Source organism: Antedon mediterranea, chromosome 6 (assembly GCF_964355755.1).
Source record: "Antedon mediterranea chromosome 6, ecAntMedi1.1, whole genome shotgun sequence".
Lineage (NCBI taxonomy): Eukaryota > Metazoa > Echinodermata > Crinoidea > Comatulida > Antedonidae > Antedon > Antedon mediterranea.
Window position 1 is genome coordinate 3,287,165 of NC_092675.1, and position 14,453 is coordinate 3,301,617.

The 14,453-nt window shown below is 34.1% G+C and overlaps 2 protein-coding genes across 2 annotated transcripts; both read right to left on the reverse strand.

Annotated features, from left to right (window-relative positions):
• Positions 1–216: 216 nt before the first annotated feature.
• Positions 217–2,138, reverse strand: LOC140051834 (dehydrogenase/reductase SDR family member 11-like). Its single transcript, XM_072097156.1, has 7 exons — positions 2,030–2,138; positions 1,519–1,747; positions 1,225–1,322; positions 967–1,087; positions 799–861; positions 491–556; positions 217–249 (listed from the first exon to the last, which is right to left on the reverse strand). Exons 1-7 carry the CDS (start codon positions 2,047–2,049, stop codon positions 217–219), a joined length of 630 nt encoding a protein of 209 aa, XP_071953257.1. The 5' UTR covers positions 2,050–2,138.
• Positions 2,139–5,309: 3,171 nt separating this feature from the next.
• On the reverse strand, positions 5,310–6,922 carry LOC140051836 (uncharacterized). The gene has a single exon (XM_072097157.1). The coding sequence runs from the start codon at positions 6,920–6,922 to the stop codon at positions 5,537–5,539; it is 1,386 nt and encodes a 461-aa protein (XP_071953258.1). The 3' UTR covers positions 5,310–5,536.
• Positions 6,923–14,453: the final 7,531 nt, after the last annotated feature.

Sequence of the window (14,453 nt, forward strand, 5' to 3'; positions counted from 1 at the left end):
TATCACTACCATATTTGGGCACATCACACTGTTTTGTCAAACTAGTTTGATAGTGTAGACAGAGATTTAGAAATAGTTTGTGGGAGCCCCGCACCGAAGAAAATGAACGGTAATTATACGAACTCTCTACAAAACTTTTACAAATGGTTGAAATGATTATTATGTTATTAAATATAAGATGTCATTATTTTCTTTTTGATATTGTACTCATCTTTCTTATTCTCTTGGCCGTGTAAGAATGTCATGAATCTGAAAAAAAAAAATATATCGTTACATTGCGACTATCCGTGAAGAACGACGAGCTGTCCTATCGTAAAGCTATACATTCACACGGAACGAAAGACGGCTCCGTGTTTTTAAATGGAACATCAAAAGATAAAAAACCTCTCAGTAGTGAGGTTTTTGGGGTAAAATGACCCGGTAGGTAAAGGGATACCCCAATCAGTGACATCTGTGGAGTTTCATTGCTGAAATTGGAAAACAAATTTACCTGACAATATGAAGGAGCAGGCAACGTTCGAACCAAATAGTTCGCAATATCATCAGTTTCAAGATTCTAAAGAGAAAAACACATTAAGCGATAGGTTATGCTATAATATGCCTACTAAATTGGAAAATCTAATAGCACAATTGATAAATTTACAAGGCAATAAGAAGGAGCAAGTAACGATTGAACCAAAGAGTTCGAAGTATTATCATATTCAATGTTCTATAAAAAATAGAAGAGATAGGTTATGAAATGATAGATCTTTTGAACTGGAAAGTCTATCGTAATAAAATGGTGAAAAACAAAGGTACCTGGCAATAAGGAGCATGTAAAGCATGAACCAAAGTGTTTGCAATATTATCATCTTCAAGATTCTAATAAAAAATAATTAAACAATAGGTTATCGAATAATCTATTTAAAAGAGTAAACTTGACGATAAAAAAGAAATGGATGATGATATTTTTAAACTAAATCTTACCGTGACCGTAATTCTAGATTTCTTTTCACGTAGTTCTTGGCGAAGTTCTTCTGTCATGGCTGTAACTAAATGCTTTGTTCCAGCGTACAATCCTGAACCATTTACCCTATGTCCACTTAAACTGTAAATTCAACATTATATTTAATTAAACTTATTCTTTGGAGAAGATAATATAGGCTAGATAGTGTAGTACCGAAAACGGCTTCGTCTACTGAGGCCTACCGAGAACGCTTCAAAGGCGTGTATATCTATACTGACCTGTTTATGTGAAATATGTGACCGTCGTCTATACCTCTCTCTGTCATTTGATAAATAGACTCTCTTGTACAGATAGCAAGAGCCATCACGTTAATTGCCTATAAACCAATAGACCAATGTTGTATTAATTGATTGGATACACCACTTTTACCACTTCGGGACATATCTAGCTGGTAGATTTATTGGACAGAATAATAGGCCTGGAGTCTAGCAACGTCTGCAGTCTTGTTTCTATGCAAAGGGCAAATTGTGTATAAGAACATGTGTAATGGTCCACAGTGATTTATAACTTACATCCAATATGTATCGCCAATTTTCTATGTTTCCAGACATAACTGGGCTATCAAACGGAAGAACATGAGCATTGTTAACACAAACATCAACTCCACCAAACCTCTCTTTGATCTCAGAAAACATGGCCTTAATGTCATCCTCTTTACTGACGTCACATTGTATTGGATGAAGTACACCAGAAGCATGGGGTTTCAGTTCGTCTGCAATTGCCTTTAAAATAAGTGTAGGCCTAAACGTATAAATAATAGATAATAAAAATATTAATAAATTCATTATACAGCTTTGTGTACCAAAACTTTGCGATGTCGCGATTTCATGTTATGTTTCATGTGATGTCGGTAAATACCATTAGTAAATTCCTACTACTGTAATTAATTATCTGTACATTGTGTTTATAATGATATCATTTTTTTGGAATGAAAATTTTGTATTACCAAAATTCTTGTCTAGATGAAATACACATGCCGGAACTTTTAAGAGAGTGTTATAGCAGATTTAATCACTACCCTACCTTGACTTTATCAATACCATTATTAGCACATCCTACTACAGTCATGCCATGTATAACTAACTTTCTTGCTATAGCAGCGCCAATCCCTACAGATGCACCAGTTACTAAAACTAACCGTCCAACCCAACGTCCTGCCATGTTCATGTCTTTGCGACAACAGTGTAGACGTGCGATAGATAGTACAATAAGGGCAGATGGTGATATGTGGTATTAACGATTAATTATTCTAAATCATCAAGGATAATTACCATATAATATGGAAAAAATAACAATTAAAGAACAATATACAAGATTGAAAATGAATATAAATTAATTTATTCTTTAAACAAAATGGATTTCATTTGTAGGCCTAGGTAACGAAATTAATAATTTCAATCCATTACTCTTAAAGAAATAAATAATCTGTTAAAAAATGTGTTGGCAAAGTGGTTAGTTATTCCAGTTTAAATTTTTGACAATTTAGCCAAAGAATCGTAGGCCTACTTCATGAATTGGGTGCGTAACAATTGTTTTAGATTTATGACGATAGAACAAATATTGCTTTGTTGATTGTATTATTCAACTTCGTACTTCTTATAATAAAATACAATACGATATCTAATTTTCAGGAACAGAGGATAGATGATGCTGTATATAAGGTGTATGGTGTGTGCCTGAAGGAGACTAAGAGAACATAACAGAACGGTAAGGTGTCAATGTTAAGTGTGCATCTGTAGAAATGTGAATAATAAAGTGTGCTTCTTTGAATGTCTCTATGATGGACTGGGCTCTTCTGAAACTGTTGAGCATATCAGCTTCTAGTGTTCTTTAGCATATATGTCTTCACATCATTTTGTAAGCTTAACTTTTAGTCCTAAATTTGTCTAGGTACTTTTTAATAGGTTGATTAATGATACATTAAATGATGGATATGGTTGTCAAAAACCTGCTTATAAACTGCCATTCCGTAATTGTTTTACAGGGTTCTGATGTATTTAACTAATTTCTATTTGTTTTTATTTATATAATAATTCGTTTAATTTATAAGAATCAATATTTGCAGTATCATCACATTCAGTAAAAGATACACTTAATCTAAAAAATCTATCCACAAAACCACTACTAAAAAAACAATTAGTTTTTGAAATAATATAACCATTAATTAAAATTCTTGTGCGTTAAAAGTCTGTCGGGATGAAATTAGAGTAAATATTGGCACTACCCTACCTTGACTTTATTGATACCATTGTTAGCACACCCTACTACAGTCATGCCATGTAAAACTAACTTTCTTGCTATAGCAGCGCCAATCCCTACAGATGCACCAGTTACTAAAGCAACCGTCCAACCCAACGTCCTGCCATCTTGTGACTGGTGTTGGCAATGGAAATTAAGGACAGATGATAAATTCTCATTCAATCATCAAGGCTTTGTTGATTATTACCATAATAAAACTAACATTAAAATGGTATATAGTATAGAAGAATAACCTTTATAAAGTAATTTAACTTTATATTAAATTTAGTACCGGGTAACAATCAATCAATTACACCTAAATCAAAGTAAACAATGTAGAAAACGAAACAATTGTAGGCCTATTGCAAACAGGTTTATGCAGATAGTTGTACGTTAGATGTTCTTTTAGGTTGCGTATAAATAACTGTGGTCTCCCCGACCAAAATTAGAGGGCTGCCTTTTTGAATGGCCAGCATTAGCCTTTAGACAGGTGTTCCGCAACCTTTTTGACCACGACCCCATGATCCTATTTTGGGAATTTTCGCAACCCAACATTGCGTATTTGACCTTATAGAAACACCCACGCCCCCATCGGCATCATCTTTACAATGTTCTAAACATTAATTGTTCCTTATTTGCTGACATTTATTTGTGTTCTTAAAATTGAGGGCGCTAAGCATAACATTTACGAGATGGAATCCACAGGGGATAAACAAAATTAAGTGACCAATTATTATTGTCCTCTCTCTACATCTGGTAATGTCGTGGACACGACCTCAATGCTGTGGCAGAGACATTTTGTCGTTTCCAAGGCATCACCAGATGCATTGACTTGCTTTTGTGGTGGAACGGGGGGACGTACTATTCTGAGCTCGAAAGCTTTTCCACCACGACCCGCATCCGTGTTGTTATCACGACGCTGCTCAGTCTGAGCTAACCGGCGTCAGTGTGTTTACTGTGCATACAGATACAGATACAGATTCATTTATTGTTCAAAATATTAATGGAAATTACAGTGCTCATAAACCTTGGCTTGCCTAACATAAATATAAATATAAAGGGGACTATCTAACAAATTTAATTTGCTATATGTTTGTGTATTATGTTTAAGTAATTGTGGTTTCCTTGTTTATTCTGTTATATTTGTTTAGGAGTTTGCCGTCTCGGTACTTTTTTGTTTTTTTATCCTATTGATTTTATATCAGAATAAAGAAATAAAAATAAAATAAAATAAAATATCCCAGCTGGGTAGAACGAGTACTTGTAACGGTCCGTCTGCGCATTCACCGTCCTCATCCTACCACTTCTAACGATAACGGAGCCGATAATGTCCTTATGAAGAGGATGGTTGGTGTCTTCCAATATAGCATGGAACACATCGGCAAGACGTTCGCTGTAGAAAGAGTCGAGCGTTTGCACAGACGAACCAATTACTTTCCCCGCTCTACCCAGCATCTTTTCAATTCGGTCTTTATCCCCTTTACTGATATTCCCAGCCCAGCCCAACATACAATAACCCCAAATAGATAACATCACTGATGAGTAAAACATTTTACAAATATCCTGCTTTACTCCAAACGAACCGAGTTTCCTCAGGCAGTACAGCCTTGTATTTAACTTCTTAACTATATGGTCAACATGATCCCCCCATTTAAGCTTACAGTCAAATACTACTCCCAGGTACTTATAATTGTTAACAATCTCTACTTCCTTTCCTTTAATGTATACCGGGTCCATACTGTCAGACCTATTGTGTTTTCGAAAATCAATCCGCATTCAATCGTTTTATTTATGTTTAGTTCAAGAAAATTCTAGTATAGTAGTATTGTAGTTTTTGACACCAAGGCAAGCAGGTCTTGGTACACTGATTTGTATTGAATAGATACAGGATCGACAGAACCTTTATTTCTCCAATATTAAACACGGAAGAAGCGCTCATTTCTAATTACCCAATACCCAATCCCAATTTAAAATGTTTCAACGTCAGTATGTTTACTGTGCATCAATTCTAGTATAGTAGTATTGTAGTTTTTGACACCAAGGCAAGCAGGTCTTGGTACACTGATTTGCATTGAATAGATACAGGATCGACAGAACCTTTATTTCTCCAATATTAAACATGAAAGAAGCGCTCATTTCTAATTACCCACAATACCCAATCCCAATTTAAAATGTTGTTGTTAGAGTCACATTCTGGAAGTGCAAAGACCTTTTTTTACGACGAATAGGTCATAAGCAGTAGCTCAAAAGAGGCCTAGAACCATGGATTTCGTTCCCACCTCGTTAGTATGTTTACTGTGGATCAATTCTAGTATATTTAATTGCATTTCCATTTGTTTTTGATATTCGAAACTGATAAGAATCAACAATAGTTACAGTGTCATCTTCAGTCATATCTACACTTTTAATCTCTGGGAGTTTTAAACATGCATCTGCCGAACAATCTCTTTCTCCTGGGCTCGTGGTTTCTTCTGCCTCATGACTTGATTCTTTTTTACTACTATGTAGAATTGGAAAATTTTCAAACTTGAGCGAATTTTTAGGGATATCGTTCATTGCATGATTTTGTATAGCCGGTACCTGTTCAGAGCTATCGTTTACTAAAGATAAAGATAAGGGTAAAGGTACTTCTTCAATGTTTTGGTCATTTTTTTCCGCTGTGATGTCAACCGTAAAATCATCTTCATGAGCATCAACAGTATTCTGTGAGCACATAGAAGTGCATTCTCTACTGGTCAAGTTACTTTGTTCGAAATCTGAATCCTCACTATCTACATGACACGAAGGTAAATTGAATCGAACGCGTTTTTTTCGTTTTTTAAGTCTTTGAAGCTGAAGTTTTTTCCTTTTTTCCAACATTTCACGAATTTCTTGTTTTCTAAATTTGTTTATATCTGTAGCTGAATCCGTAAGAGGAATGCCTTCATTCTCCCGAACGTTTAGCCGATCGAGATTGATGTGTAGAGGGTAATTCGGTACAAATATTTCGCCTTCAGTTGTACGTTTATAAATAGGTTTCAATTTTCCGCCTGGTATTCGCTTAGGTATGTGTGATTTCAGTTCTTCTTCCATTAACTCACTGTATAAAAACTGTTTTCGGACGGGGTGCCTTCGTGCAAGTTCTCGCTCTCGAAGTCTTTCAGATTGACTCCACCGCCTAGCCTTTCTTACTTGTTCGCGTTTCTGTCCCTTTTTAGCTGCTTCAGCTTCTTTTTTTACTTTTAATTTAATTTCTTTTCTTTTTCGTCTTCTTGGAGGTGTTGGTGGAGCTTCTGGAAAATGATTTGAATTTAGAAAAGATTCTACGCTCACATTAGGATATGGATCAATGGAAATGCTATGCATATCGTCATCGTATTCATCATCTGATTGGTCAGAAGTTTTAACGTCACGCGTGCTTAAGTATGACTGAGTTGAATTTGATTGGCTAGCCATAAGTTCACGGTAGGATACCAAGTGCGGTAAACTTATTAAGCCTGTAGAGAGCGATCGTTGCCTCTTCGCGCTTTCTAAACCTCCACTTCTGTTAGCCTCTTCCGACTTGCTGAGTCTCATTCGACTGTTATCACCGCTTGTGTGCTGGAACGTAGCTTCAGTCACAAGTTTTGGAAGATAGTTCCGACTGTAATCCTCAGTTTTATGCAAACTAGTTTTATCCAGATAAATGGAATTATTCATGATTGTATTGCGTAATACCATGTGACTTTATAACAGAGTGCAGTACAATTTTCAAGTCAGTACAAAGTTTTCCAAATACAATATCAAGTATTCACTGCATGTTTTTAGCTGCCATTATATTATCACATATTCAATGACTGTTGAAGAATCAGTAACTGATTTCGATTCAAATCCAAATTGTGCATACGAACATCGCCTATTTTCTCGACATGAAACACAATTCCCTCAGAGAATTTGGTTCGTTGAAACTGTTAACAAAAAACAAAAGAAAGTGTATTAATGATCAATAGACACTATTGTATTATTGTGAAAAATGTTTACGTAAGTTAGCTACCAGAGTTTTAATTTCGCATGTTCTTTCTTAATGAAGACCGTAGCAGATAATGGCAGGCCCAATGAACTCTATACATTGATACAATTCAAATCAAAGTATCTCTAGGTATTTATCCATTCTATAGTCGGGCATATTTGAACCCCAATTAAGCGGACACATTCGGGGACCCAAAAAAGACGTATCCTTAAAGGTCCATTTACACTAGGACGATAACGTTCGACGATAAATAGACAAATATGCATTGTTCATACATAAAACAAAGAAATATAAAAACTTTTCATTCTAGAACTATAGAATAACCATCTATGCTTACTTTGATGAACATTTTCACACGTCTAATCAAATGACGTCATGATTAATAAGAGGAAAAATATAACGATTTTATTGTTTTTATTTATCATGACGTCATTTGATTGGAATTTTAAAAATAGTATTTTTATCAAAGGAAGCATATTTAATGATTATTCTATAGTTCTACAACGAGAAAATTTCTAGTTTCTTTTGCTTTATGTAAACAAAATGCATGCTTATATATTCATCGTCGATCGTTATCGTCCTAGTGTAAATGGTATCGCCTGAATACGGTCATAGTAAACATATATAGCCGTTTGTTCATTTCAGGAAGTTACGATTGTCTAAGGGTGTCCAAAAGGAGGGGATTTACTGTTTTTAAGATGAAATAGTTTACTGGAAATCATTTTCAGTATTTCAAAAAACCAAATCGATCAACAAAATGGATGACATCGATTTAACGGCAAACGTTATTTTTTTTAATAACCAAACACTAACCAGACACTAAAGATTGGTAACAGCCAGGACTTGAATTCATGAATCGTGACTGTCAATCAAGTAGATAACAATAATGTTATCCGTTAGTCAAACTTCATTATAGCCTTTGGTAAACAAAGAGGCATCAGATGAGCTATGATAGAGGCACATTTTCTAAAATTAATAACAGATGCAAATATCGGCATGTTTTGTTATGGAAGTGCTAGAAAGAATGATAGAGCACCTGATGATGTTGTTGATGATGTTGATGTTGTTGATGATGATGATATTGATGATGATGATGATGATGTTGATGATGATGATGATGATGTTGATGATGTTGATGTTGATGTTGATGTTGATGATGATGATGATATTGATGATGATGATGATGATGATGATGATGATGATGATGATGTTGATGATGTTGATGTTGATATTGATGATGATGATGATGTTGATGATGATGATGATGATGATATTGATGATGATGATGATGTTGATGATGGTGATGATGTTGATGATGATGATGATGATGATGTTGATGATGTTGATGTTGATGATGATGATGATGATAATGATGATGATAAATATCAAACAAGACAAGTACGAGTTTTACCTTTAGGTAGATGTTTAATCCATGATGCCATTATTCCGAATGTATTGAAGATAAATATATTACGTAATACGATGTTTGAAATCACAGTAAATCAATCGTCACGTCCAATTACACGGCCTGTGAATGAATAACGACTACTGAATTAATTTAGTTTGTCCTGGCAACGAGTTAACAGTGTTTACCTCACCTAATTCAATAAGACGAGTGCTCGTCAATAACATAATAATTAGGTTTTTTTGCTAACAGCACTTTACCCCAATATGAACAGTTAATTTGAAACCATTGATATTGTCATCGGTAAAATGTACCTCTATGCGCACTATTAAGATGATCTAAATCTTTACTAAAAATCCAGCCGATTCTCGCACGGTATAGAAACTGCAAATGCCCACGGATTTTTAATATAGACATCAGTACAATTATCCTGTGCGAAATTATCACGACATATTTTGTAATGTTTCTAATTTGCCTGAAACGTTTTTTTATGCCAAATTTTAACGAAATAAATTACCAATACATTTGCGTTACCATTTCAATAATTATGGAGTGTATTCCTTTCTTTCGTCAGATAAGTACAAAGCAAGACAACAAAATGAACATAATGATAAAATCCAAATAACAAGTGGCTTAGCAAAATGGAAAACGAAAAGAGAAATACACTATAATAATCAAAATACAGTGAAATTCGTATTCAATTAATAAAAATCAATAAATAGTCTCTTTGTTTTGTTGATTGATTTTCCACAAATAAAAATATATCAAATATTTCTATATAGATAATTAATTGAGTATAAATGTAGATGGTGGTCTAATTTTTGCAAAATAGAGAAACAATAATTGAATTATAATAATTGATTTATAACACATATCTTAAAATTCAAAATAATTCTGTAATGATATTGACATTAACAAACTTGAAGAATTTGCAGATGATCTTTGCTGGGGTTAAGACCAACAGCACACAGGTAATGGAATCTGATCCGGAAGCACATTCCAAGATGAGCGCGGTAAGTGGCATCTTCAATTCCAAACCCTGAGCATATTTTTACTAAAATTATAGAGTCATGATGATCAGACGTGCATATCTCGCAGATCAACAATTTAAACAATTATGCTCGAAATTGTTCATGGAAACCAACGTCCTCGGCAAACAACGATAATAATGTCGGCCTTCTAATAATCGTAATAACACTTATGAGGTCTAATTATAGAAAATCCTAATTAAAATTGTTGATCGCATATTTAATAATACAATGCTTAATGACACAGAACTATGAATAGCTGTACTTATAAACACAACAGGCAAAGAACATTCATTCTAAACCGCCCAGAGATATACTGAGATTCGAACATGGCACCTTCTGCTACTTATAGTTTTTTTGCAAACTAAGATAAAATTAATAAATTATAGCAAATATTATGTAGCTACCGTTCTAAATTACATCTATTCAACGCCAGTAGCGCCTATATTACTCACTAAGGAAAAACATTGTTAATAACATATCTTTACCTAACGTGACGTAACTATGTATACTTGTTTACAATCTTTACATTTCAAAATGTGTGGGTAAATAGTTGCTATGGTGCCGCGGCAACCAATGTATACATGATATCAGGAGTACTTCAACATAAATAATATTTAAATAAAGATAGTAAGGTTTATATAAATCGATGGAAAGATGATTATAATAGCGAATAAAACAATACATTAAAACATCTATTATAGCTTGTTTCCCACTAGCGGCGCAATATAACGCAATCTACGCCACGTAAGGAAATGCCCTTCCAATAATTGTGTTTGCCCCGCCTGCGTGATATCAAACCTGTGATGTTTGCAGCACTGTTGCATCGTCGGTTTCCACTTGTGATTACGCAATACATGACTTTGCGTCGATACGTCACTGCGTTAAGCGTGGTTCCCACTAGACCGTAACGCAAGGACGTAAACGCAACGCAAGCGTTTTAACCAATGACAAGCGAAGTTTAGACAGTTAGCAATCACAAGCGAATAAGCCATCGCTTGTGATTGGTCAATTCACTTGCGTTGCGTTACGTCCTTGCGTTGCGTCGCTAGTGGGAACCACGCTTTAGGTTGCGTTGCGTTCTAGTGGGAACCACTCTTAATGATATACTTTCTGAACCCCACAAAGTATGTCCCCCTTTAATAAAGTAGGGGTTAAGCCAATCATTCGTTTCACAGAAAAGGGTCTCCTTAATAGGGCACTGTATGTGATTATAATGACACTACTACTAAGACTATTATTTTATTGTCTTAAATCATTACATACCAAAAATAATAGCAGAATAACAGAAAGTCCTGTTCTCAGTAAAGAGCTCGTCTGATAAGTTATGACATTAAAAGTTAAAGATGACTGTTATAGAAATGTGCGCATAATACACCTCAAACTAATAGTTTAGTAATAAGATGTTTTTAACTTAAATTAGGGTACCACATCAATAATATGCCTATAGACAAAAGTAAGCCAATAATGAAAATTTCGTTTTGCCCTTTGTATCTAGAGTCAAACCATCAATCTGTCAATTTTTCCCAAATTCAATTCAAACTTCACTCGGTTAAGCGTACATGCCTACAGATTAGTTTAATATAAATCAGTAAAAACTGAGTGTTTTCAAAACGCTGTTAAGTTGCTTCATTGAGGCATTCTCATCTTTTCTTTTTGGAAACACAAAACAGGTATTCATAACATATAGGAAACTCACAGACTAAGAATGCTATTTCTCATTGTACTCAAGTTCCTGATGGAATGTTAAAATCATTACTTGCGAGTAATTTCCAAAATAAGACTTATATGCCTACCTAATGCAGTCAGTATTGGTATTACTCTTGACACTCTTTTAGAAAAAAAACTTACCTAAACTACCACCCATGCGTTAATAACCAGATTACTACAGTAGGAATCCCAATCAATTCTAAAATACTACACTACAACTTAATAGTAGGCACGTAAATAATGTATTGTACTTACAGTTGAAATAAAAAAAAAGTTTTAATCTCAAGAAATCGAATAAGATTGTTGTTTAGTCAAAACAGATCTATCGATCTGATGAGATTACAATACATTCCTATCTGTGTTTATGTCACAACGTTAATACCGCGTCAGCTTCGATCGATCGTCTGAACGAAATGATGATATGTGCGCGCAGCAGGCGATTTTCTGGAAAGGACCAATGCTTAGGCTCATATAATTCAATTTCGATTTTTACACTGTGCCGGCGGCAGGTGAAGTTGATATCTCGTGCCTTTTCATGAGTTCAGTTTTAAAGATATTTTTTGGTTAAAGTCAACAAAACCAATAACAATGTAAACTAGGGTTTAGTTTCTAATTTAGTAATCTAAAGTTAGTTTAATATTTAAGTTATCATGGCTACTGTACATGCGAGGGAACATACAGTTCAAAATATGTGGGGATTGTATTAACGTGTAATACTTAAAAGTAGGACCCAATGACCTAGTTCATTTCTTTATAGGCCCTATATCCTAATTAACAATAAGGCCTATTGATTATCGTCCTGATGTTGCTGAATAAAATCTTGGATCTGAGTAGACTGTAGTTTGATATGGGTGAACTTCGACCTTTTAAAGTTCAATCAAATGAATATAGAAATGTATCAATCATTAACGTTAAATACACCTAATATTTTATCTATATTGTGACTGTTGTATGTTAATTGATATTAAATCGGCACGGTGGCGTCTTATATCATACATTTATCATGTACAAGACAATACGCATAAAAAATCGATTAAGCAATTTTAAATGTCAAATCACCAAACAATACCTGAATGATATATTAATTTTCAGAAACCGGAATTCATATAAATATTAAGTTATTCTTCATCTCCTCAAAATCAAATAGACATAGGCCTACTGAAAATAATCCCCTATAAACTTTATTTTTTTAGTTTGATTGCAAATATTTGCTAGTTACGTAAAACAAATCTGTCGTCCTTTGGATGAGACGTTAAGATATAGGTCAAATGTGTAAGCTGTAGATCTATTAGCCGTTACAATCATTGCGACTATGATTTACAAATCAACAGTTTACACCTAAGCCTACTTATTTTCGTATTTAATATTATATATTTTGGGACTCTTGTGAAAGACGTGTCTATTTTTCTAGGACAGCAAGTTGCCAAAGATGTAGTCCTACCAGCACATTTGTTGAAAACCATATAAATCGTCAAATTTATATACTTTTATCTGTTTGACCACTTCAAGGTAATGGAATTTGACTTACCTTTCTACCATCAATTGGTCGACATTGGTCATTTATAATCCAAAGCACCATGATGCATTATTTATTCGACTTCTGAGCAGACAAGCTCCAGCATATCCAATAATCCTTTCCCCATACAATTTCATATGGATTACAGTTTGAAACAGTTGCTTTTATAATCTTTAAATCCAGCATATGTTATAAGGTGTTTGTTATTTTTACCCTTTTGGTTATTCCAACACTAATTATATAGTAATTAGTTAAAGTAATAATGTGGACTACGATGTCAAGTCACGTACGTACGAAATATATATGAGAGTTTATAGAAACATGTAGCAACCTTGTTTGAATATATTTACTCTTGTTTACCCGTTGGGACGGGCTACTTCTAAACACAATGGTATTTTTATCGAGATGGTGGTAAAACGTCTTTGTTAAGTCGTGCAAGGAGTTGTAATCATAACCTTACGAACAAAAGCACGAACGTGTAAAAGGGTACATAATAGGTAACGGCGTGTAACAAACTGGGCTTGATGTTCCGGGAACTTCTAGTTTATAGGCTATATTATTTTAGGCTACTTAATACATTTGTTACATAACAAACATGCAAAGTACCGTAAACATATATTGTTATTGAAAATACATTAGCACCAATTACCATGAATATATAATGCCAAATTGAATAATTTATATGAGTAAAATTAAAGTTTATAATAATGCTGTAGTATAAGTGTGAACTATATGGATAGTAACTTGTCACTGAGACGAAACGTAACGTGCAGTCAGTGAAGGATTCACTCGTCCCTCATCTCTTCCCTTATAAACAGCACTAACACTGCAGTGTACCGCAGCAACAGTAACTTAGTGCGAGGGCGCTATTCGAATTTAATGCGGTCTTTGAGTAATTTTTTTGGCTTAACTTTTGTTCAATCAGTGAAGCGTGAAATTCTAACTCTTTCCTAGGTTAAATAAGCATTTGAATAAAATAATAATAATTGGGAATTGAATGGGTTTCCGTCAGATTTTTTTTTTAGCATTTAAAATTTATATATATTTTATTAATTTCACTGTAGGCTGGGACGTCCCATCGAAAGCGATTGAGTTCGCTGTAAGAGTCCCCGGTTCTAGCAAGTATGATGTATGTGTTTGTTTGTAAAATCCGGAATAAATTGAATTGAATTGAACTTACTTAATCTATAAATAGTTTTATTTAACACAGAGCATTAAATCTATGTTATTGTCGTATGAATCCATTGAAATAAGACACCAATAATCAAAAATATTGTGATTTACTGTGTCTATGAAACACGGTAACGTACCATTGACAGATTATAATTTATGGTAACCAATCGCAGTTGATCGGCGTTGTATATACATAACGGACCACTAGCGTCTTAAAGACGTGTTCCATCTTTTTTGATATATTGAGAAATAGAAAGAATGTATGATAATGTTAAAAGCCATTATCAACAAAGTGTGCATACTCTAATATCATATTGTGATATCTTGATTAAGATTAGCAAAGCAAGAACAATTTATAGTTCCGAATTTATTTTGGCATATATTGCGTT

Coding starts and splice junctions, on each gene's coding strand:
- LOC140051834 (XM_072097156.1), bottom strand. CDS start 2,049: ATGGTATTGATAAAGTCAAG. Junction 1,323..1,518: donor ATTGGCGATACATATTGGAT/GTAAGTTATAAA, acceptor ATTGGTTTATAG/GCAATTAACGTGATGGCTCT. Junction 250..490: donor CTGCTCCTTCATATTGTCAG/GTAAATTTGTTT, acceptor TTTTTTTTTCAG/ATTCATGACATTCTTACACG.
- LOC140051836 (XM_072097157.1), bottom strand. CDS start 6,922: ATGAATAATTCCATTTATCTGGATAAAACTAGTTTGCATAAAACTGAG.